Source organism: Labrus bergylta, chromosome 6 (assembly GCF_963930695.1).
Source record: "Labrus bergylta chromosome 6, fLabBer1.1, whole genome shotgun sequence".
Lineage (NCBI taxonomy): Eukaryota > Metazoa > Chordata > Actinopteri > Labriformes > Labridae > Labrus > Labrus bergylta.
In genome coordinates this window covers 23018290-23043289 of record NC_089200.1, presented here as the reverse complement: position 1 = coordinate 23043289, position 25000 = coordinate 23018290, and the positions used below count along the sequence as shown (strand labels likewise).

At 42.8% G+C, this 25000-nt stretch overlaps 1 protein-coding gene across 10 annotated transcripts in view; it reads right to left on the bottom strand.

Annotated features, from left to right (window-relative positions):
• The window catches only part of dab1a (DAB adaptor protein 1a), a 110210-nt gene that overhangs the window by 64335 nt on the left and 20875 nt on the right, over positions 1-25000 (bottom strand). For 8 of the 10 annotated variants that reach the window (XM_065956030.1, XM_020631835.3, XM_065956035.1 and 5 more), the window contains exons 1-2: positions 6117-6271; positions 79-356 (exon numbers count right to left, since the gene is read on the bottom strand). In XM_065956030.1, the coding sequence (XP_065812102.1) occupies positions 79-148 (70 nt within the window). In that variant the 5' untranslated portion in view covers positions 149-356; positions 6117-6271. Of the gene's footprint in view, positions 1-78; positions 357-6116; positions 6272-25000 lie in introns of those variants that run through there. The other 2 variants (XM_065956032.1, XM_065956031.1) reach the window with 1 other exon arrangement.

Genomic DNA, 25000 nt, shown 5'->3' with positions numbered 1-25000 from the left:
TCTAACTCAACTTTGAAAGAAAACGCAGAAATCCTAAAGTCCTTAACCATGTAGCCGGACTACATCAGGTGTCCTTACCTTTCCTCCTGGAGTCCCGTCTGACGCTGCCCGGTCTGACCGCTGGCTGTAGCTCCGTTTCTGTTGACATCCTCAGGCTGGGCTGGACTCGGCTCGGCTGGGGTCCGCTGGGGTCCGCTGGGCTCCAGGGGTCCAGTTTACAGCGTCAGTGCCGGCTGTATGTGAGTGGGCGCCGGGTGCGTGCGTGGAGGCGCCAGGTGTGTGCGTGGGCACACAGGCTCATGGGAGAGGGACGGGCTTCAGCCCTGACACGACATCCCACACACACCCACAGAGAGCTGGAACGAGAGAGAGAGAGAGGTGTGTTTCATTCATGTTGTTTTCTTTTTTCGCTGCAGGAGAAACCTCGCAGCAGTCCTCAGCAGGCATCACAATGAGCTGGTTTCTCATCACAGCCTTGAGTACTTGTTGCCCATGGTAACAGACACGAGAGACCTGCGGTATACTTCCTGTTACCTGTCAGTAATGTGCGTCTGCAAAGATACAGCCTGAGGAACAATGCCACCTGTTCACAACACCTCATTCCATCATAAAGATAATCATTTATACCGGTTATAAAACAGAGAAAAGGGAAATTCTGGATAACAAAAACATTTATTTTTCTAATGTTTAGCCATCTTTTCTGTAAATCACCACTGCAGGCACACTGATAAACATGTTAATAATTCAATCAGGAAACACGAATCACAGGCAGTCAGACAAACTGTTAACAAACTTATCTGTTTAATATACATTATCTGAATCACTTCTGTGGTGTTTAACCTGATGTGAACTTTTGTAATCGTCCCTCAAATCTTCAAGCACTGTTCATCAAAGTTAAACCAATCTGTCTGTAAATGTCAAGGATATTTTCAAGGCATAAGGTACATGACATTTGTCACATGGAAAAGCACAAAAGCACACTGAGCCTTTGATTCATGTTACATCCAAAACACGTAAAAATAAACAACGCTATGTAAAATCAAGTTACACAAGCCATCCTCTTTTCACTCTGAGCCTGGCACAATGAGTCCAGATTGTGCTCCACCAAAACATAGTCAGACACGCCCCCGTCCAAAACGCTGTGCGCAACGCTTTACGCCATCCAAATAGGGCCCGATGAATGAAGGTACTTCTTCCAACCAGAGCTGTTTGTGATTATTCAAATAAGAGAGAAATATTTCAAATATTATGATTTGAATCTTATAATTGCTTATATGCCAACATTTGATTGTTTGGATGCATTAAGCAGTCAGTAAATCCAACCAGTTAATAAAAAGTCAAAGAAAAAGAAAGCTATGCCTGTTGCAACACAGCCAAAATATTTGATTCTTCACACAAGTCCCACCTATGACAAGGCAACAACCAATCAGATTCAGGCCAGATTCATTCAAGATCAAATGGGAACAAGAGAACAACATCGATACAACAGGTGCTTCTGTCATGTGCAGCAGACGGACAGTTACGCGTGCAGTAAATACATGAGTATTGACTAAAGGGCGTGCAACTGTCTCCGCAGTGGATGGCTGGCGGCGCACACGGATCATCTGGAATTTTATGTGCATTGGATTTCTCCTCTGCCCCGCCCCTTTACTGGACCGTCAGCAGGTCCTGTGTCTATTCACCTCATTGGGAGACGTGAACGTACGAACAAATTAGGACTGATGCTCAACAGTCACCAACGCAAATGGTATTATCCTAAACTATCTATTTCAGTACATTCTGCTACTTTATGGCACATTTTTCAGACTTGAAAAATGCACTTGACAAGTCTCAAAAACTCCCTTCCTTTCACAAGATCTGACAGCTTCGGTATCTCTCGTCACAGCCAACTATTCTCATGACAGCACAGCAACCATGTTGTTGCGAGGGAAAAAAAGAGGCCATGCCCACTTACAAACTGGAAACGTATGTTATTTCTTATCAGCGGTGTAGCTTGTAATCCCTCATCTTTGTTAAGGAGCATCTTAAGGACTAAAACTACACTTGTTGTCCCTTCTGTGCGGTCCCTGTGGGGCCCCTCCAGCCTCAACATTCTGCCTCTTCTTTCCCATCTGTCACTGCTTCATTCTGAAGCGTTGACTGGCAGCAACAACTACAACTTAGCAGCCAAAAACAGTCTGAATCACACTCTAACCTTGTCGCATGAATGCCTGAGAAACACACATTTACATGCACGCACATACACACACACAGAGCACACAGCACGCAGGCGAGCTGCTTTCTGAAGTACAAAGAGAGGAGGAGACAGCTGCCAGTCCACATGCTGAATAATGAATCCCACTACCTGCTCTTCACCTCCGCTCAGACTATCAGTCCTGACCCCTCTCTTTCTCTCTCTGTCTCCGTTTAAGTGCAGACTTCATTAAAAAACTAAAAGACTGGTGCTTCTTGGAGGAGAGGGAAATCTCTTTTCTCCTCTTCCTCCCCCTCTCCACCGCGTTTCTGTGTGAATAGGAGACCCCTGCGAGCCGCAGGCGAGAACAGATGAATTGAGAGGCTTTTAATTTGCTGCAGACAGAACAGAACAGAGTCCATTTAATTCTGCCAGCAGAGGCCATGTCGGCAAAATGCTGACAATATTCTTTATCTGGTCCAAACACACTGGAAAAGTGTGAGTCACTCCAATTACAGGCATTATCAGCTGCACTGTTCCACCAAATGGATGGAGAGAGAGCAAGAGTGAAGTGAGGGGTTAGAGGAGCGAACAGAGTGGAAAGAAAGTGAGGGGTGAGGAAACACACAGTGGGTGAGGAAGATAATGAGCAGGGGGTAAAGAGAGGGAGAGGAAAAAGCCCAAGGAAGAATTAAAAAAAAAAAGAGAAAAGGAGTTCTCCAGCCCCGAACATGTCCCCCCTCCGTCCTTCTTTTCTTTTTGTTCTCTGCTTTCGTTCCTCTCCTTCTAGCTGTGAAGTCTTTCAGGCAGCATCTGGAGCTCGTGTTTAAGAAAAGCAGTGAGTTAATCCTCAACTTGGACCAGAACAGAAGAAGAGTAGAAAACTACTCACAGCCTTAAAGGGATAGTTCCAATATTCTGAAGAAGAAGGGCTTTTGAGGCAGAAGCTAATCTATGTAAGGTCAAAAATCATTTTAAAAGTACTCTATATTTGGGGATATTTTTTTCCAGCGTCATCTGATGTCACACAGCCATTTTGATTTGCACCATGTTCCTCTCAACTGTGCAACGTCTGTGTTCCTACACAAAACATACTAGTCCCAGCTGGAAACTACAGTAATAACACATTATCCACACAATTAAAAGCGTGAGACAATGGCAAATCATTAACTCTGCTACATGCAGATGCAATGCTCTGTTATAGATGCAAGCCAAGCTACGATCTGACTTTACTTTTTCTTGAGGTTTAAAGAATTTTTATTTCTATAAAGTTATACACCGATGGTCATAATAACAATTTAGCTGATTGCATGAAAATAAATCAGAGTTTGTCCAACAGGGGACTCCACAGATACAATAAAAAAAAACTATTTTCTGAATCAGCAGTAATGTCTAAAAGCTTGCATTACATTGATTAGACACAGAAACAGATAATTATCAGTAAACAAAAAATAAAAAAACTTCTGACATAAGTGCATTAAACATTATTCACTGATGGGCCGATGTCTCTTAACAGGGCCAATATCAGATATGTTCAACTGATGCATCAGTGCATCACTATTCTTCAGTCATACAGTCATTTTACTGAAAGCTGCTGCAAGGCAAGAGAGAGAGCGCTGTCTAAATTTCACAAATTGCAAGGAAATTGCCAACGTATTTATACATGAAGTTTGCCCGCATTTTATGTCAATAAAAACAAGGAGTTACCAGATATTTGGTGCTTAGGACTTCTATTTTTGTTGTCTTGGTATCTTAACAGGTATTGCTCCTATATGATTTTTACCAGTATCATATCTGTAAAATTATGTTATCATGACAGCCATAGTACATAGTAATTTAACTTTTACTGAGTACCCCTCAGATCCACACTTCAAAAATCCAAACTATGCCTTTACCCAGAAAAGCTTTTATTCTACAGCTCCACATATTCAAAGACGTGTTCCTGTGGTTTTGCATTGAGTGTTTTAACCAAAATGTGTCAAGAAATAGAGTTAAGAGTTCATGTTCTGTCTGCTAAATTGCTCCTCTGAGAGCACGACTCACTGAAGGAGTCGTCCAACCATGCCAGCAAAACAGCCACAAGTGAACGGGTGAAAATGAGCAGGAAACGAGAAACTGTGAGGCTGAAAATGAAAAATCTGCTGCAGCTCAGCTCTCCAGACTTCTCTAAGGCTGCAGACATATGGTCCTTCCTCCAGAGACTCGAGGAACAGATCTACATCTAAGCTGCACTCCCTGGAGGGGTGAACAAGCTAATTTATCCCCCCCAAAAAAGTCAATGTCTGGCTTCTGCTGTTTAAACTCCCTGCCTCGCTCAGACACACGCACAGACACAACATGAAGCAACATCAGACGCAATCGCAGACGCTGTAGTGTCGTTTTGACCTGGAATCAGCCCGAGCTAAAAGTAGCAGCAGGAGGAGAGAACGTAGCTTAGCGTGTCTGGATTTAGACGCCATCTGAAGCCGAAGAGGGAGGAGAAGAGAGAGGGGAAGGAGCGGTAAATTGGACGTTCGTAAATGGGACGCTGCCAACGAGAGCAAGTGGATGATGTGTGTGTGTGTGTGTGTGTGTGTGAATCTGTGTGTGTGTGTGTCTGTGTGTATATTCAGGATGCTGCCAACAGGAGCTTAATGCCCAGAAATCATCTGCAGCTACAGTAAAGTCTGCCAGGCGACAGGAAAGAAAAAAGAGAGAGACAGAAAAGGGGGAGGAGGATGAGGGGGGGGGGGGGGGGGGGGATCCTCACCTCTTTCTCCCTCCTGCCTCCCACTCTCAGGGTAATTGTGTTCTGTCCATCAGGCTCAGAGTTAGATTAGCGGCTGCACTCATTCAGCTCTCCTTCCATCTCAATAATGAACAATCATACAGACCACCTCTGCACTAACTCTCTTTTACCTGTGCACTGTCCGTCAGCTGAATCCCCCCTGCACCCCCTTCTCTAATCCTCCACCAACACCACCTCTGTATCTGTAGATCTGCACTGTAGTTGACCAAAGTTTAGTGGAAGTGTTGGAAAAGTTCTCCTTGCTCTGGATCGTCACAGAAAAACTAAAAGTCTGTCCAGAGCATCACCTTGTCTGTCTCATTCCTTTTTTATCTTGTTAATAAATCTCAGGGTTGCGACGATTGCTTAGCTAGCCTAGCTTATCATCCTTACAGGACCTGCTGCATATAACGACATGTGGCCTCGCTGTCATGACGAAAAGGAAGTCAGCGTTTTCCAAAGAGCTCCAGGAGAGTTACAGCGTCCCTCAAAAGGTACTAGCCAATGAATATGCTGCTTTTTCACACACTGCAAGTGTCCAGTTTCATTTGCCCTCGATGAAAATGTCAGAATTCAAAGCAATATTAAAACAAGCAAACACAAATGGAGGGTACAGGCTAGAAGTGACCACCTTTATTGAGGCAAACGGCAAATCAGCTGGCCATCAGCTGATGCGGCTACGTGAGATCAGCTGTTACCAAAACTCTGGAATGATAACAGATCGTGACTCCGTGGCCTGTCTGAACTAACGCCACGCTCCATGCATGTGGGTTTGTGGTAAAACTAAAGTGTCCATATTTGCAGGTTTGAAAATATGGTCACCCTATTTCAGTGACTATGAGTTGGCTTAGAAATCTGTTGTTTGTTTCCAGACAGCCCACCCTGAGACCAGTACAGAGCAGCTTATCAACACATGTATCCTCTGAGCTGTTAATGAATCACCATGACTGTGTGTACCAAAGGTTGTCCTCTGTTACACTCCTCTCTATCTAAGCCGAAATTCTTTATTGAAATGAACAAGCAGGCGAAACGCACTGCTGCTAGTCTTAGTTTGAAATGTCAGCTGACAGAGCACACGTGAAGAAAACAGAGAGAGGGATACATGTCAATTAAAGAGCAGATAAACTGAGAACAGTGTCAACTACAGAATCTAAAAACACGAAGCATGAAACGTACCAGTTTCTAGATCTGCAGGTTAAAAAAGCGTCCTCCAGTAGAGTCGGAGCAACTCAGGAAGAGACGAAGAGCGGTGAAGAATGAAACAGAGAGGAACTGCAATGAACTGAATACAGGGTGAAAGATCAACTTTAAGAGGTGGGAGGAGGAGACGTAACAACCTGAGTGTGTATGTGTGCGTGTCCAACAGAGACAAACAAGACAGAGCAGTGAGTGTGAGCTGTGGGTTAAAGTTCAGTGTCACACCTTGATAACATGATTCACTCTGAAGTCCAGTGTCGTTTATCTCTATGTGACATGTAGTGTCAGATCAGCAGGGGATGATTTATGATTGATGGAGGATTGAATGCATGAAAACTGCTCAACAGACTGAGCAGGAGGGTTTATGATTAAGCTGCAGATGAGGGGAGAAGTTAGACAACAGTCATATCAATAATAAATAGTAGATTCATTTTGTCTTGTTTACCGGGAACATCTGAAGATGTCACCCACATAGCCACAAACTGTTCAAGGCAGGATCGCCATGTGCTTTTCCACATATTCCACTTTGCATTTCCGTATTAATCAATGAACATAAATATGGAGGTGTTTTGCCTTTAAGCTGGCAGCGAAGTTAGAGCAGAGTCCACGTCTGTTTAAATTGGGGGCTGTAAAATGGGTCCTAAAAAGAAGACAAAGGAGTAATGGACAGCTCTCTTACAACAACCAAATATTTCATTCCGTTGCAGAGGAAGAGAAACCACTTTATAACAGAAGTTCTGTTTAGAGAACAGTGTTTCTGTCCACAGTGTCAGCCATCAGTCTTAATGATTCCCTTCCTCTCATCCATTCACCCACCTTTCTCATCCTTTCATCTCGTTTGTCTAATTCTGGGCACAGTCTGGGCCGTGATCAGCTCCAGCTGAGTTATGCTGAGTCTCTCTCTGCCCTGCAGTAAGTCCACCCTTCCAGACCAGCCAACTGACAACATCCTCTTCCATCACAATCATAATCTTAACGTACATTCATCCGTCTCATAACTCGATCTATCATTAAATATCTAAAATGCATATTGTTGAGGTGTTGTCCTTGCTAGGGAACATTTTCGATTGACGATGACGATTGTTAACTGTTTTTCCATGTGGAAAATGAGACGCTGACGCTATTTGATAATAAAAAATAAAAATAAAAAATAGACAAGAAGACAATAATGTTTTGTATTCGTTAACTAGACGAGAATGGACTCAAACATTGGTGGTGGTCTATCAGGCGTTTAAAACCCTCAGTGTACTGTGCGTCTTATCTGTCCATACAAATACAAGCAAGAGAGAGGAGATGTGAGTGTATAGTTAACTAGACTAAAACTATAAAACACCACACAAGACCACAGATGTTGTGCAACTCAACACCCAACCCAGTGTCCATTACAACCACACATCAGCAGGGCAGCGGTGTTCTGGTGTTGTGTAAGTGTGAGGAGAAAAGGCAAAACTTGTAAGATAACAGATCAGATGCATGGACTTGCAAGGTGTCAAAGGTTTCACAATGTTATCGTCTGACTCAAACAGCTGTCAGTGCAGCATTAGTTGCAGCCTTATTCCTGAATAAGATCCATAGCATTACGTTCAAGTATTTTATACAGATCTTTAAAGCTGCTGCAGAGGGATGAAATGAACAACAAGGAAACTCTAAACCAAAGAAAGTGTCACAGATCATTACATCAAAGCTTTACAAGTGGAGTGCAGAGATAAAGGCTCCAGTCACCTGTATGAACAGATTGTGTGGCATCATGGGTCGGACCAGTTTTTACCTGCAGAGAGGCTGCTGTCAACGTGCACAATGCTTTCATTAAGGTACACAGATCAAGTTGTTTACATCATCGTTGCTTCACAGTCAGTGTTCTTTTTGATTCTGTAAAATATCTGAAACAAGTTCTCTTGAAAGAGAAAGGTAGTAGCCTCTGACTATGATTAAGATATGGTTGAAGTGCCTTGTAAATGTGTGTCAAAACGTTGCAGATCCTTTTCATTTCAATGTGAGGTTGGTTCTTTTTGCAGGCTTATACCTTTTTATATGGAAACAGTTATTTCTTATTTGTATTATGATTTTGCACAAATAAAGGACTAAATGACTCAAGGTATGAGATCACAGCTCACCAAACTGTCCATCAGCAGAGCTAAGACATGACAAAGCAGGGCTGTGCTATTAAGAACCTTTCTATAACATATCTATAGATATAAAGCTTATCCCTCACAAGACATCCGCACCATTATATTTCAGGCGTGTCTCTTGAGATGAAGCAGAGTGGGAAACTGAAGTGGTTAGCACATGTAAACAGGCCTCACAGTGGTCTGCACAGCTGTCTGCTGGATGAAGCAGCAGCAGACTGCAGCCGGCCTGCAGGCCTGTGAGGCCAGCCGTGCAGCTCCTACATCAGGCAGACAGCCAGGCCTCCAGCCTGCACAGCAGCACTCTGCAGGGGGGGAGACATGGAAACAGAGAGCGTCTCTCTGAGCTCCACATGGCTCTCTGCCTGCCTCCATCACTCGAAGGAAGGATCAGCAGAGGCCTCAACACGACAAGGTAAACACACACTCTCTCAAACCCAACAATCCCCTGCCAGAAAGAGGTCCCCCCAGCCCACACACACACACACACACACACACACACACACACACACACACACACACACACACACACACACACACGCACACAAAACTTGAAAGTCTCACATGCACGTGCAAATTAACCCAAAACCACGCACAAAAAGACACACATGCGTTCCAGCTAACCTATTTACAGACACGGGTCTGCAGATATCAAAGCTCTCACTCTCTGCAGGGAATTCCTCCTTTCTCATGTTTTAAAGGGAAATAGATGAAAACGAATCTCATTCTCCCTGCACCTCCCCTGTGTGTGTGTGTGTGTGTGTGTGTGTGTGTGTGTGAGTGAGTGAGTGAGAGAGAGAGAGAGAGAGAGAGAGAGAGAGAGAGAGAGAGAGAGAGAGAGACTCCTGCCTTGTTAATGTGCTAAAATGTAAATTGGTCCTGCTCAACAATGTGTATCTCTTCTCATGCTGGTGATGTGGCTTTGCTGAGGGAGGTGGATACGCCTTTATTAACGAACCTGCACACTTGTTCCACCTGTCTGTCTGTCTGTCTGTCTGTCTCAATCTGTCTGTCAAACCCTATTTGACTAGCAGTCTGAACTTCTCTGTCAGCAAACCTAAAACAAACTCTCTGAACTCTTGCATTGCATTGAAGATGAGACAGATAATTTTTGTCATTCATGCTTTTATTCAGCTCTGCTGCAGCTTTTCTCTTTTTTTGCTTTTCAAAAAGCATCAGCTCAGATGACTTCACGCTGGTGTTCATTTTAATGACAGCAACTATGACTAAGTAAGTATGTTCGTCAGAGACCTATTTTTCTAAGACAAGACGCTGAAAAGAACACACCAACGTCATCAAACAAAAGCTAATTATGACTTTATAATCACAGAACATTGTTGAGGAACTAAGATTAGCCTCAAGAGATTAAAGATTCAAATAAAACCTTCACCGAGATCTCTCTCACAAAAAGAGAAGACAATATACGGGAGACAGGGTTTTGTATGCAGCAGGTCCTGTGCACCTCATGAGGACACACATTTGGAGTAACTTCAGCTTCAAATACTTCACATAAAAAAACCCTAGAACTCTGAGATGAAAATGTTTGCACAGCTTAAGTTATTGGTATTCTTAGTTTTTATAATGCCATATTTTGTCAGCTCCTCAAATACTTGATATCCCTAAAATCTGTAACCCGAATTTAAATTGTATAAATTCTGCAGCAGCTGTTATGTTTTTTTTTTCTGTGGATCCATTGAAAACAGGATTATGTGAACAAAGATCATCCATGGATAGATAAAGCCTCCTGCATGTTTTCACCCCGTTTCAAACAGCACATAACACAACGTCATCGATGAACAAACAATGTGATGACGCAAAAGATCGGAGCCTTAGCTTTGCGCTGCCAAAAAGAATGAGTTCTCCGTCTATTATCATGTTTATTTCAGATTAGCTGAAAATGAGATAATGCCAGGGTGTAGCCGTCCTGATTTACACAGCACTGAAAGGAACGTCGTGAAGTCATTAAAAAAGTTGTCCAACTTGATGACGTGACAGAAAGAAGGCAGAGCTTTCTGTGACTTGAGAATATCGTTCTGATTATAAAAGTGTTCACTTAACAAAGCCCCCTTTTATAAAGCCACGACCGATTTATCTGCCAACCGATAATATCGGCCGACATTAGCATATCCAGTGACTATCAGTATCGGCTAATTTTATCGCAGATATATGCTCGTATTAGTTTTATTCACCAGTCAAATAGCATTTCATGTGAGTATCGTTGGGTTACACTAGCAGTTGTCTTTCTGGCTGTCACCAGCAGAGTGCACTATATGGACCATAACAGGCATTATCACTCTCCAGACTGTCAGGTGGTGAAGCACGTACATACACAGTTACTTCCTGGTTGAGTGGCCATCATTTCTACGTTATACATCTTTTCATTGATGGATCAACGCAACAAATGTTTATATCTGTATATCTTATAACATAGATCTACAAAGTTATTGGCTGATATATTGGTATCGGATATATCGAAAACAATGATTTCCTGCATTGGTTTACAGAAGTTCGGCTTTTTATTCCAGCTTCATTGTTCACATCAGGAATAGATATAATCTTATTTGTCGAAGTTCAACTAAAGCATGCAGACTTATTCCACTGAAACTGGGATGATTGGCAGAGGGATGAATAAATCAGTAAATCTTTGAATAATAAAAAAAATGCAGACAGAATTAGCACTGCTTCTCATCCAAACCTGCAGGATGTTATTACTCACTCCCAAACACTCGGCATCATGCGGAGGTGGAGCTGGAGTTCCTCCTCATGATTCACACACACCGGATCCTCTGTCCATTCAGGCACAGATAAATACCATTTTACTCATTTTCATGGCATCTTTACTTGTGTGATTTGATGCATCAGCAGCAGGTGATGACAGTGTGTAGAGGGAGAGACAGCAGACAGTGTTTCTCACACTCTCAGCTTCACTGTGACATATTTTACATTTAAACCAAGCAGACGTAAAGCCAGGGGTTGTTTTCTGCAGGAGGAAGACACCATGTCTCAGCTACAGTCCACACTGCTGCCTGCCTGTTAAAAATGTCCACTCAACATGAATTAGATCCCCCACAGCCCCTTCAGACCCCCGCCCAAAGAGCCTAGTGATGGATCCTCTACATCTGTGGAAGAAGAGGAGGAGGAAAGGAGATGAGAGGAGGATTCTGGGGCATAAAAATAGAGCCAAAGCCTGCCAGTGCCCAAGACTGGGACTTAATGAGGGATGCAATCATCAATTATTCAAAACACTTAATCATGGTGTCGCACGATGCTGTCGCACAAACACACACACACACACACAAACACACACACACACACACACACACACACACACACACACACACACACACACACACACACACACACACACACACACACACACACACACACACACACACAGAAAAAAAACCACACACACACAGATGAAGAACAGGCTTTTCAAACTGAGCCTCTGGAGGCAGAAACTGAGACAGATGAGAAGGAAATCAAGATACAGAAACTGTGAGTCTGCATCCTTTTCTACTCACACAAGAACACACAGAGACAGAACACACAGACCTACGTAAGCCACGTATCCGAGGAGTTTTTGAAGAAAAACAAAGTAAAACATGACACATCTCCCGATAATCTGAGCTGTTGTTCCCAGAGTGATTACAGGGTCATTAGCAGCATCATTTTAAGAATTCAGTTATTCTTTTTTCAGTTATATGAAGCCAGACTCTTATCTCAGGGACACGGTTGTAGTATCAAATGCATTTTTGGTTTCGCTTTGAAGTGTTCTTAGTCCAAGTGCTGATCAATCATGTTGGATCGGCCTTTGATTGCATTTAGGAATAACGTCTGTGTAGGACTTTTTCTTCATGTCTAAAACAGATATCTCCATATAGAAATGTCATTACATCAATGATGGCTGACTTGACTCATCTATCTGATTCTAGACGTCCACATATTTGTTGCAAAAGAGGCAACATTTTTGTCAGACCAAAGCAAAAGGACTCTGAAATAAGTTAAACTCAAAGTAGTGACACAGGAGTCCGGCCTTATAGTCAAATTAAAAAAGAAATCAGATTTAGCAGACATACTGAGCAGAATAGGTTTTAACAGAGAAGATCAACTATTCCCAGACTCAAAAAAAACAAAAAAAAAACGTATTTCTCTAAAATAAAGCATCCACACACTCTGTATGTTTATGTCCCTATAGCATACCGGCATATTTGGAGCAGATCACAGTTGTTCTTCTAAGAGTGAAACCGTCTCTGCTCATGTTTTAAGCAAAGAAATAAAAAAGAGAAAGAACTGGATGGCAAAGGAATGAAGGACGCTTCAGGCTAAACCTTCAACAACAACACATCCCAATTTCTTCACTTACAAGCCGCTGGCGAGCCCTGCCTGAGCCGCTTCCTGCCAGCAGCTTGTTCCTGAGCACACATGAGGAGAGGCAGACGGGGAGCTACGTCCATGGCTTTAAAATGTGCCCATCTTTCTGTCTGAGTGTGTGTGTGTGTGTGTGTGTGTGTGTGTGTGTGTGTGTGTGTGTGTGTGTGTGTGTGTGTGTGTGTGTGTGTGTGTGTGTGTTCGTGCGTGTGTGTCCATGCTGCAGGGTGACAAACATACTCTGTCCCCAGAGCTTAGAGGGAAAGTCCAGGTTCAATCTGCCCACTCACACCCCAGGGAGAAATCCCCTGAGGCGGTACAAGTACATCCCCTCCTGCAGCAGCCTCCTGCCACCAGCGGCCATCAGTCAGTCACAGCTCCTGCTTCCTCCGTGTGTGTCTAATCGCCCACGCACACACTTTCACAGTCGCCTGCTCATCCAGTTACTACACCAACCGCCTAACTCAATCAATCCATACTGAGTGTCCACGTTTAATAAGGGCCTGTTGTTCCTTATGGACTCTGACAAGATGATCAGTACACATGTACACACACACACACCGCAGACACGCACACACACACAGGCACATGCATGCACACCACACAGACATACATATACACTCACATGCATGCACACCAAACACACAATGGAGCAAACACAAATGTTTAGCATTGACAACTTTATCTCTTTCTTTTAAATTTGTATGTTTTGGAGTTTAGCTCTGTTTTTTCCTTTCACAAAACACACAAACTCACACGCACACACACACCCTAGATAAAGTCTGCGCCCTCTAATGCCATCAACACACTGTGTCACCACAGGATTGTCAGACTTAGGTCAGGATTTGCATAATTTCCTTTCTGAAATCCAAACTCTGGGAACTTTGCACAAACATTTCAAGCAAAGCAAACACACATTTAGTACACACACACACACACACACACACACACACACACACACACACACACACACACACACACACACACACACACACACACACACACAGGCCATGGAAATGTTCAAAAATCTCATGCTGCATATGGAGTGTGTGAGCATTCCCGGAGGTAAAGCTTCCTGCCAGCTCTGAAAATAGAGCCTTTTAGCACCCTATGGTCTATTGGACGGCCGCTCTGTCTGAACTCTCACACAGAGGAGAGGCTGCTGGCATTCATCTCCCTGTGGGGCTCCGAGTCAATACAAACCTCTAAAACCCCAGAATGTGATTCAAAGTGTGTCTGGGGAAAAGAGAGGATGGGATGTTAAAAGTCTGTGTTTTATAACTTTTGTTATATTGTATATATTTGTACAATATGAATTTAGGGGCCTAGATGACCAACAGCAACAGGTTCAGAAAAGCACAAGACTGTTTTTCACCCTGCAGCAGTGAAACAGGCTGTAATGTCTGCATCACAATCCATAGGATCAAAGCATGTCCACTAAAAGTTGTTGTTTTTCTCCCTGACAGGCTCAGATTGTTATTCTAAGTGTCTGACAGTGTGCAGTAAAGTCATACACATTCCCAAGAGATGAACTCGACCCACTGCCAAAGTTCCATAGTGTTGAAAGCAGGTGACGGGGTGATCCGTGGACTTGAGGCAGACGCCATTCTCCCTCAAAAGTTATTTTTCTAAAAGATCGATCTATAAAACGACTATTTTAAGGTGGAAGAGTTAATGATTGTGGCTTTAACTGTGTTGGTCAAAATAATTGTGTCACAAACATCAAGATGATAATTCACATGACTGAAGCAGCAGTAGATGAGCGGCTTCGATTTCCTGCAGGATAACATTACAGTTGTTGTCGATGTAGTCTGGTGTGTTTTTAACTACAGTAACAGGTCTGTCTCTTTAGGGACCCTTTGTGTAAAATAGTCAGACACTTAAAATCTGAGCCTGCCAGACACACACTTTGAACAAGTGAACTTATAGTTGCAGCTATAACAGCCTTTTCACTGCTGTAGTCTGAAGTAATCTACTACAACAACAAAAGAACTGTCCCTGTGTCTGTAAGCTATTTATGACCTTAAAATATGTGTAAATAAGGTTTAAAGGTACCAAAATGTCACTTTGAAATTCCTTCGTCTGAATGTAAGCAAGAATCTGACATCATTTGTGCATGCAGGTACATTGCATTAGCTTCTGAGTGTGTGTGTGTGTGTGTGTGTGTGTGTGTGTGTGTGTGTGCGTGTGTGTGTGTGTGTGTGCGCGTGTGTGTCTGTGTGTCTGTGTGTGTGTGTGTGTGTGTGTGTGCATGTGTGTGTGTGTCTGTGTGTGTGTGTGTGTGTGTGTGTGTGTGCATGTGTGTGTGTGTCTGTGTGTGTGTGTGTGTGTGTGTGTGTGTGTGTGTGTGTGTGTGTGTGTGTGTGTGTGTGTGTGTGTGTGTGTGTGTGTGTGTGTGTAGGTAATGATGGTTTTCTAAAGCAGAGCCCCACCCCGTCAGAGCAGAGCCTCTCAGTATCATCCATCATAGTGCTGCTGCTAATGATACCAATGCATACAGCAGCACAGAGAGGGCCAGGGGGGATGCAGGGGAGACTGATGAGGAAAAAACAAAAAAGGAGTACAGGGAGCAAGAGGAAGAGGAGGAGGAGAGAGGATGTGGAAGAGGAGGAAGCAGCTGGAATAAAAAGAGACAGAACGACAAGAATTAAGCTGTTATTACTGTACTGTATGTTATGTTATATACAAATCCCCGTCACGCCAATAAAGATAATTTGGATTTGCATTTGGGAGAGAATATGAAGGGAAAGGAGGAGGAGGAGGAGGAGAGAGGGAGCTGTTGGAGAAGAGGCGACCAGCATGAAGAGAGGAGGAAATGTGCTGTCACAGGCTAAGCAGTGAGAGAGGATCTGTGTGACTGGACTAGGCAATCTGATTCTCCAGCCCTGCCTCTCTCACACACACACACACACACACACACACACACACACACACACACACACACACACACACACACACACACACACACACACACACACACACACACACACACACAGCAGCTCATTGCATCTGTGTGGATTAATATTAAAGTCCGGTGTTGCTTCTGTTGGACTTGACCTCCGTTTCTGAGGAAGAAGACACGAGTCTGCACTTCCACAGATTGTGTTTTTTTCTCAGAAATGTTTTATGGCTGATTCTAAAAATCTTCCCAACGTCTGGGAGAAGGACGGGAATAAATTCAAATAGAAACATCAAGGAGGAGTATTCATATTTCAGCATCACACGGCCACATACAGCCGGAGTTTCTTTAATGTGTCTCTGGTATACTGTAATGTGTTAAAACATGGACGGGATGGGTCAGTGTTCACATACGTCTTGTGAAATGTCATGTTCAATTCCTGCAACAGAGGACTGGCTGAAGAGAGCGAATGTATTCACAGAAAACTGCATGTTGGAGACGAGAAGGAATCATTCAAGGATTCTTTTTTTATAAAAAAAACTGAAGATCTGAGATAAAGTAATTAAAAAGGCTACTGGAAGAATTTCACACATTCTTAAACAGCTCTTAAAAGCAGCACAAATGTTCTCTATCAAACCATTTGACCATGATGCTATAAAGCATGACTGAAACAACTGATCATTCTTATTTTGATTACCGGTAATTATTTTATCTATATTTTTTTACTGTGAATGCTCAGCACAGATTCTCCAAGCAAAATGAGACGTCTTCAAATTAGTATTTTTTTTGCAAACCAACAGTTCAAAACTCAAAGACTTCTGTTTTATGAAATGTCATGTTCACACAAAATCAGAATGTATTAACAGAGAGTTGAACATGCATTAAAAGGGAACTTTAACCACTCAAAGATTATTTGGGGTTTCAGAAAGATTAAAGTTAGCTATTAAAGAGCAATTTGAAAGGTGCAGATCGTGAGCTTCAAAGATGATGTTTTCATTAAAGGTCTGAATTAAATCATAAAATGACCTTTTATTATTAGACATTAAGGAAACATGCTATGTCCAAGTGCTGTCAAAAGCGCAACAGCCAGTATGTCCTCCTTCAAAGTTTCAATTCTGGTGCGGAATTCATTTTTTTATTTATTCTAACCAGGGTAGTAGGCGGCACCCCCACCCGTTATGGGCCCCAAACCTGCACATTCCTCAGGAACGTGAAGAAACACCGACAATTTAAAAAAAAAACGAACACCAGCAGCAACCAAAGCTAAGATTTGACTTTTCCTAAATTCATCTTCTGATGAATAGAATCTGTATTATCCAGACATCCTCTGGCTCATTGAGGATTCAGATGTGTGCAGAGAGACCGAGACAGAAAATACTTTTTTTCTTCTCATCTTATTCCCTAGACACATCTTCCTCTTCACTTCCTGCAGCCAGATGAAGGCCGGCGGGGCTGTGAAATTAGCCTATCAGATGCCTCCACCAGCCGGAGCAGAACTCTGAATATGCTAATAGACGGGAGATTAAGATATGTAGCTGGGGGCACCAGCTCTCTCACACACACACACACACACACACACACACACACACACACTCAAAGCTTTTATTCCCTGATTATAGAGGACAAAATTATAACGGCATATCTCAAGAGCAGAGAGAGAAGTGTCTTTAATGAAGAGGGTTATTTCTTCTGTGAGGTGGAACAAAAAAAAGGAGATAAAAAAGACATGAAACAGATGTGTGTGTTATATCTTAGAGAGAGCCTCACTCGATTACACACAGCTTTGTCTCTGCTACAGGGGGACACACAGGTGAGGAAAACCCCCCTTTACCTCCTCCATCTCTCCCTCGGTGTTACACAAACAGGTGCAGCCCCCCCCCCCCCCCCCGACCTCCTCGTCCTCCATCTCCTTTAACAATCTCCCCCATGAAAAACAACCGCCCTCCCCTCTCTTTTGTCTCCGCTCTGATTGCTCATCTTTCTTCATTTCTCTGCTCCTCTCTCCCAGCGCTCGCCATCTGTACACTAACAGGTGTGCTGTGTGTGTGACTGATGTGTTTGTTACCTGTGGCCCCGCCGGCAGACACTCAGAGAATATATCTGCCTCCTGACCTACTAGATACCACTCTGCTCCCTTTTCTCCTCTCCCTCTGTGTCTCCTTCAGGGGGGCGACAGGTGAAAGTAGCGGGAAAGGACGCTGTGATGAGCCAGTAAGGAGGCTAAAAGCTGGTGTGTGTGCTTGGAGCAGCATTGTGGAGTTTGGGTAATTAGTCCCACCAGTATGTGTGCGTGCAGATATTTGTGTGTGTGTGTGTGTGTGTGTGTGTGTGTGTGTGTGTGTGTGCCCCCCTCATTAGTCTCACAGGTGAGTGATTAAACGCTCTGAAACACCTGGACGTGTTCCTCCTCTCCCCCCTCCCACCCTGCTCTACTGCTGTTGTTCTAATTTACAGCTACACCCCCGAGAACTCCCCCGAACCCGCCACAACACACTCCACAAGATGACACACATATCTCACACACACACCTCTACTAATCATCAGGGACAGACAACGCTCACTCAGGAGCCCTTTCAGACATGGAGTCAGTGACATTTCTGCTCCATCTGTCTATTCAAATGCAATCCTTCAACAGATTCTGCATAAGACACGGGATCTGTAGGTACAGGACAACATTTTGGTATCAGTGTTCTGGTTTCGGTTTATGTCGTCCAATAGCGTGTCAGAGGGATTTGGTTGTATGCAGGGAAACAGTCTGTTTAGTGTGCAAAGCGGCACAACACGAGCCCCCAACACCCATCGTCTGTTTCATTTCAGAGACCTGCTCTCCTACAGCGTCAGCAAGAATGAAGGCTTTCAATTTATGACGTCAAGTATCCAGTGACAAGCTTCTGCTTGACCTGAAAGATTTGCACCTCTAATATTGGACCATACAGCCTAACATCCAGACAGAGCTCCAGTTATCCACACACTCAGTGAATCATGAACCTCCAGTCTCAGTGGGAGGTGGCGTTTTAGAGGAAGCACAGCTCCACCTGGTCAGTCTTTTAATAAAGCTCACAGGCAGCCTCAGCACAGCGCACTCACTCATACGGCTGCTGTGATATTATTCCTGCGCGTGTGTCCCTGAGGGCTGACATGTGATGGATGTCAGACGTGCGGGTAATAAATTGAGGAGGTCAATCCACTCCGCTGAAGAGGTCCACTCCTGGGAAGGCCAACTGATAGACAATACAGCTTCAAATATTCCCCTCAGCACACATCTCCATCCGCCTCTCGGCCCCCTTGTTTGGGATCATTAAGTGGTTCTCTCAGGAGAGCGCCGGTGTGAGGCGGCGTGAGAGGATCACACACACTGAGAGAGAACTGATCTGATGTACAGCAAAGGTTAAGGTAAGAGTGTGTTTTCAGCAGAGTCTCTCAAGAGAGAGAGAGAGACGGGAGACAGTGGACTCATCAGCAGCTCTGAAGCCCATCAGACACACACACACACACACACACACACACACACACACACACACACACACACACACACACACACACACACACACACGCATGAGGAAACATGCATGACGCAGGTCGGTGGGTGGTACAGGTGAGCTGGTCAGGTCACAGCAGCAGGAAGTGTAATAACAGCAAGACTCACTGTGACACAGCAGGCAATCATGACCACTCTCTCACTTCCTGCTGCTCCTTCTTCACATCATCATGTTTCCCGATCCATTCTGGGCAGCTCCGTTTTAAACGGGCTCTTCAAAGAGCTGTTCACTTTGCCTTTTTTCCTGACTTGTGTATTTTCTCCTATAGCCCAGAGGGACAGATGATATTCCTAATAGCTGCTGTAGCTTTTCTCTCAGTGCTTTCACACATGCACAAACTTCCTGAAAATGTCACGGTGAGCTGCATGTGCAACGCAAGCTGCAGAATTGTTCACTCTGACTGTAGCTTCTTCTGCCATTTCCACATTGTTTATCCTACGTCATGTCTTGCCTCCTGAGTTCCATCCAACAGGGATAGTCACCCCCTGTGAGGTGCATGTGTGATTAACTTTAACTTAAATTTCAAGGACAGACATCCTAGAAATTTCAGGAACGCATGTAAAATAAAATTAAAAATCCAATCCTCCAACCACAACAATGACACAACTTTTGAAGGCTGTCTAGATTCATGCAAGGGATACTTCAGCGTTTTTGAAGTGGGGTTGTATAAGGTACTTGTCAAAAGTAAATATATAATCCACAATACACAGGTGCATGGCCCCTTTAAAAAGAGACTGGCCAGAGTGCAGTCACTGAAATTAGGCTATATGGCTATGCAGACAATTAAAAAAATCATTTAAATCAGATTTTAATAAAAACTGAGCTAAAATAGTTTTATTGAGTTCCAATTTTTGAAAAAATACAGAACTAATTCCTTCTTGACCAGGGCTGTACATGACAGCTGAGACTGAAGCTACAAGTGCAGAGAGGAAAGCATGTTTGCTATTTAAAATCACACCCACATGCACACACACATGCACACACACACACACACACACACACACACACACACACACACACACACACGCACACACACACGCACACACATACCAATCATAATGGTCCAGTCATCCTTATCAACATCAAAATAATCCTCCACCAGATATTTCTGTCAGCTGCTGCCTCGCCTGTTAGAGATCGTGTGATTGAAACCATCAAATCAGTTCGCAGGCATTTAATCTCACAGCTTTACATCTTCCATTAATACAGCTTTATGTGCACACACACACTCACACACATTCACACACACTCACACACACACACACACACACTGAGCATGGCCTCATGGTTTGATGGGTGGTCCTTCCTTGTTACTAAAATATTACTTCAGACTCATCAGACTGTGGTGGAGAGAGGACCCCTTATCTGAGAGCATATAGAGCTAATTGGCTAATTGAAGTCAAAGTGAAGCTTGTGTGTGTGTGCTTGTTGTGTATGTGTGTGTGTGTGTGTGTGTGCGTGTGTGTGTGTGTGTGTGTGTGTGTGTGTGTGTGTATTCGAGAAACAGAGAGAGAGAGAGAGAGAGAGAGAGAGAGAGAGGAGAGGTCATGGCCTAAAGGTAAAGGGGCCATTAAAAGCACTTCTATAATGAAAAAAATATAATCTACCCTTCAGTTATACGTCTCTATCTGTGTTTGTGTGCGTGTGTGTGTGTGTGTGTGTGTGTGTGTGTGTAGGTGTGTACATGTGAGTCTCCAGCGGAGTGTGTCAGTCGAGTATGCTCTGTGGAGCTCGATCAAGGAGCACAAATGACCTGAGAGCAGGTGATTGAATCCTCCATTCATCCTTAAAGAAGACCCCTGTGCACACACACACCCTCTCTCACGCACAAACATTTTGAATGCACTTTTAATCCATATTTATTCACAATGAAAAAAAAATGGTGACTGTTTTGAGAGATGTTCGACAGACTGTGAACATATGCAGAGGTGTTTTTACTCCTTAGCTGAAAAACACATTTACTGTGTTCAGTTGCAAGTTTTCAAAGCATCAAACCTCAATGGATAAAAAACTCATGATAGAAAATCTTAGATGAATGTGTTAGTTTTTTTGAGTCCTCTCAGTTTGACAAAAAAATCTCTTTTAAAAGATTTTTTTTTTTGGGGTGTTTCTAAATTCTATTTTGGGCCACAAGGTTTTTAACTGTGACTAGCAGTATATTCGTCAAGGATTGGTTGTTCCACTTGACCAACGTGAAAAAGTGTTCAGTTTTCATGCAGAGGAGATGCTGCAAGCAAATTGCTTAACACTGTCTCATTAAAAAAAGAGGAGGATCTCACTATATTATTACAGTCAGGTCAAACATCACAGGATTCTTCTGGATTGGCTGGATTGGGATGAAGAATGAGGTACTGAACCGAAGACCCCCATCTCTTTACATCACTTAGTGATTTAAACCCCCAGTTACACACCTGTAAACACTGTATTACTGAACAGGTAGGAGAGGAGGGGGATTTAATGGGAGGTTATGTTTCTCTGTTTCTGCAGGATTAGTAATGTCTGTTTGCTAACACACAGGATTATCCATGAGAACCTGATACGTTATCAAAGCTTCTTACTGCACGGTTTAAGTGAGGGTCTTCCCTTCACTAGTACTCATAATAAACTGCTAAACGCAGCTCAAAGCTACGTTCGGCTTTCATAAAATAAAACCCACAGTTGTAATTTATTTTCTGTAAATGCTGATCTAATAAACACATCCTCAGCGGTACTAAAGCTCCACTTTTACAGCTCAATCTAAAGCACAAAGCCATGCTAACTAGCTCTGGGCTGATGCAAGCTGGAAATTCCCAGCAGTTAAGTGAGGACTGATTCATTTTATCTTTATTCCTAATGTGTATTTATGTGTCTGCGGGAGAAATCCTCTTACAGCCAACAGTAAACAACATTAATACGAGGAAAAATGAAAAGACTGGCACAGGAGGGATATACAGAATGAAGGGTCATTAAAAAGGTGTTTTTTTATTGTGTGTGGAAAAGAATTAAAGCATTATAGAAACATGTGTCAGTGAAGCTGTTTGTATATCTGTTTCTTCTTTCTGTCAACTGTTCATAAAGTAAACAAAGAGTTCAGAGTGCAGCAGGGAGACGGCCATTATTCATCTTAAAGAAATAAGATAAGTGCCTAATCTGAATAAATGTGACAAAATGTATATATTTATAAAGAAGAACCGATATTTGGCTAGGATATAGAGGATGGCAGTTGAGTAAAAGTTCAGGGGTCCATACGTTGGCCCTGACAGTCAAATGCAAAAATATTTCACCTTCTGCGAAAAGTAAAGTAAATTAAATGTTTTCCAAGTAGTATATTTATGCTTTCACTGAAGTGTTTTTGTCGTCTGGTGAAATGCAATCAATTTGCAATCATAAAACATGTGTGTATTTGACCTTCAGGGCCACCGTAGGTCCAGGTGTATGCTCCTGCAGATCAAAATAAAGAATTGTAAAGGCCCAAATTTGGTGTCATTTGGCATCATATTTTGTTGCATGTAATAATGCCAATATTCCAACATATACTGATCTAAATTATTCCATCATTTATATAAATGTCCCACTAGACTTAAAAAACATTCAGAATAACTGTAAAGAAGGAAAAGAGTCTTCTGCGGTATCTAAAAAATAAATCAAACTGACTAATGAGAAGTGTTGTCGTAACATTTTAGACTTCCTTTTCTTGGAGAACTTTGCCGGTTTCAGTGTTTCTGTCGCAGCTGATTTTCTTAAGAAATGTTTTATTGATGTTTTAATTATATTCTTTATTTATTCACAATTTCTCCCATCTACTTCTATAGATGCCATTTCTTTAAAACTCTGTTTTACAAATCCGTGTTTTACAATTGTATCTTTGTTTGGGATTAGTAATGAGCTCTACCTGGTTGTGAACAAAAGTCAGTTACGGGAAGAAAAAAATCAAAAACACTTAAACCTGCAGCTGCAGAGGTTTTTCACTATTGCTTTAATGCAGCATGAAACAGAATCCATTTTTGATCACTTTTATGTTTCCACCTTAATTGAAAGTTAACTTGGTTTATGGGCAGATCAGATTTCATGACCCATGAAACCATAAAACTCTGTTCTGTGATCACAAAGTGCTGAAAGAGCCACCAGATTAAGCAAACAAGATGTACATACCTGCAGGAGTGTGTGATATGATGTGATGTGATGTGATGTGATTTGTGTGCTTTACATGAGTCTGTACAGCCAGGTTTACATTTCTGCGATGAATCCACACCATCGCTCCGATGTGTGAGCACAACATACTCGTGTGTTGATGTGTCTGCGTAGCTTTGCAATACTCCGCCTATAACGCTAGTTGGCAGTGCATTTTTTTAGAGAATAAGAAACCATTGCGACTAAAACCGAGGTTAATATGTTTGAGTTGAAGTTGATATATATTGAGCGCTAGGGGGGCATGTTTGCTCTTGTCAATCAGGCTTAAGCACAGTACGGTACAACTTTGCTAGTGTGAGTGCGCCCTAAGAGACATGGATGAGGAAATGCACTCCCAATATTTTTCACATGTTGTCAAGTAGATTTGACAAATTGGTTGGTCATCTTCAGCCATTTCTCTCTCACCAGCGTACACACAATATGCCTGTAGACAATCACAGGGCTTGGGCTCTGTGTCATTTTGATGGGTAGTTACATTTTTGAGGAGATGCATGCCAGGCTACGTGCGTAGGCTTCTGCATAGGTACAAGGCTACGCTAACCTTCAGTGTATGCTATAATGTAGATTCAGCGTAGAAACCAACGTATGTTCAGAGTAACAGCTCTCCAAGATGAATCAAGCAGCATCCCAGTGCAGCTTGGGCTGTGTTTCTGATCGAGGGACCCACCCCTCCCTCCCTTTCTGCTCAGCTGTAACAGATGTCCAGCTCACAGGAACAGAATATAGGTTACCAGCACCTCGTCTGTCAAACAAATCAGGGTCAGAGACACTCATCACTTTCTCATGAATGAGAGGACTGACCATGAAAGGGCAAAGTGAAAAAATAGATTCTGCAGAGTGTTGCTGTCTTTTGCAGAGATAATGTGTTAGGGTTCATTATAGAACTGTATCATTTCTTTAATGAAACTATGCCTGCATAATATGAGAATTATACCATGTGAGATTAAATGGTTCAGTATTGCGATCACGATATGAAGTGTGACGATGAAACAAATATCAAAGAGCGCTTTTTTACAGTAGTTATGATGTTCTTCATGTCTAACATTATGCCTGTTTCAAACATGTTGCAAACATGTCACATGAAAGTTATCGGCAAACGTTTTCAGAACGTTATCGCCAAACGTTTTCAGAACGTTATCCCCAAACGTTTTCAGAACGTTATCCCCAAACGTTTTCAGAACGTTATCGCCAAACATTTTCAGAACGTTATCGCCAAACGTTTTCAGAACGTTATCCCCAAACGTTTTCAGAACGTTATCGCCAAACGTTTTCAGAACGTTATCGCCAAACATTTTCAGAACGTTATCGCCAAACGTTTTCAGAACGTTATCCCCAAACGTTTTCAGAACGTTATCGCCAAACGTTTTCAGAACGTTATCCCCAAACATTTTCAGAACGTTATCCCCAAACGTTTTCAGAACGTTATCGCCAAACGTTTTCACAACGTTATCCCCAAACATTTTCAGAACGTTATCCCCAAACGTTTTCACAACGTTATCCCCAAACGTTTTCAGAACGTTATCCCCAAACATTTTCAGAACGTTATCGCCAAACGTTTCCCCATACTAGTCTCGGGCCCCAAGCAGTTGCCTGCTTTTCCTGTTGACAAGCAGCGCCTCTACCCAGGCCTCCATCCAACAGATCAAATGTACACATGCTGAGTAAGAAAGCATGGCTTTTTAACATTAAATCATTTCGCAATGTGTTCACTGCAATGATGATTAAATTGTGATGCTTTCACAGCTCTAAACGACACAT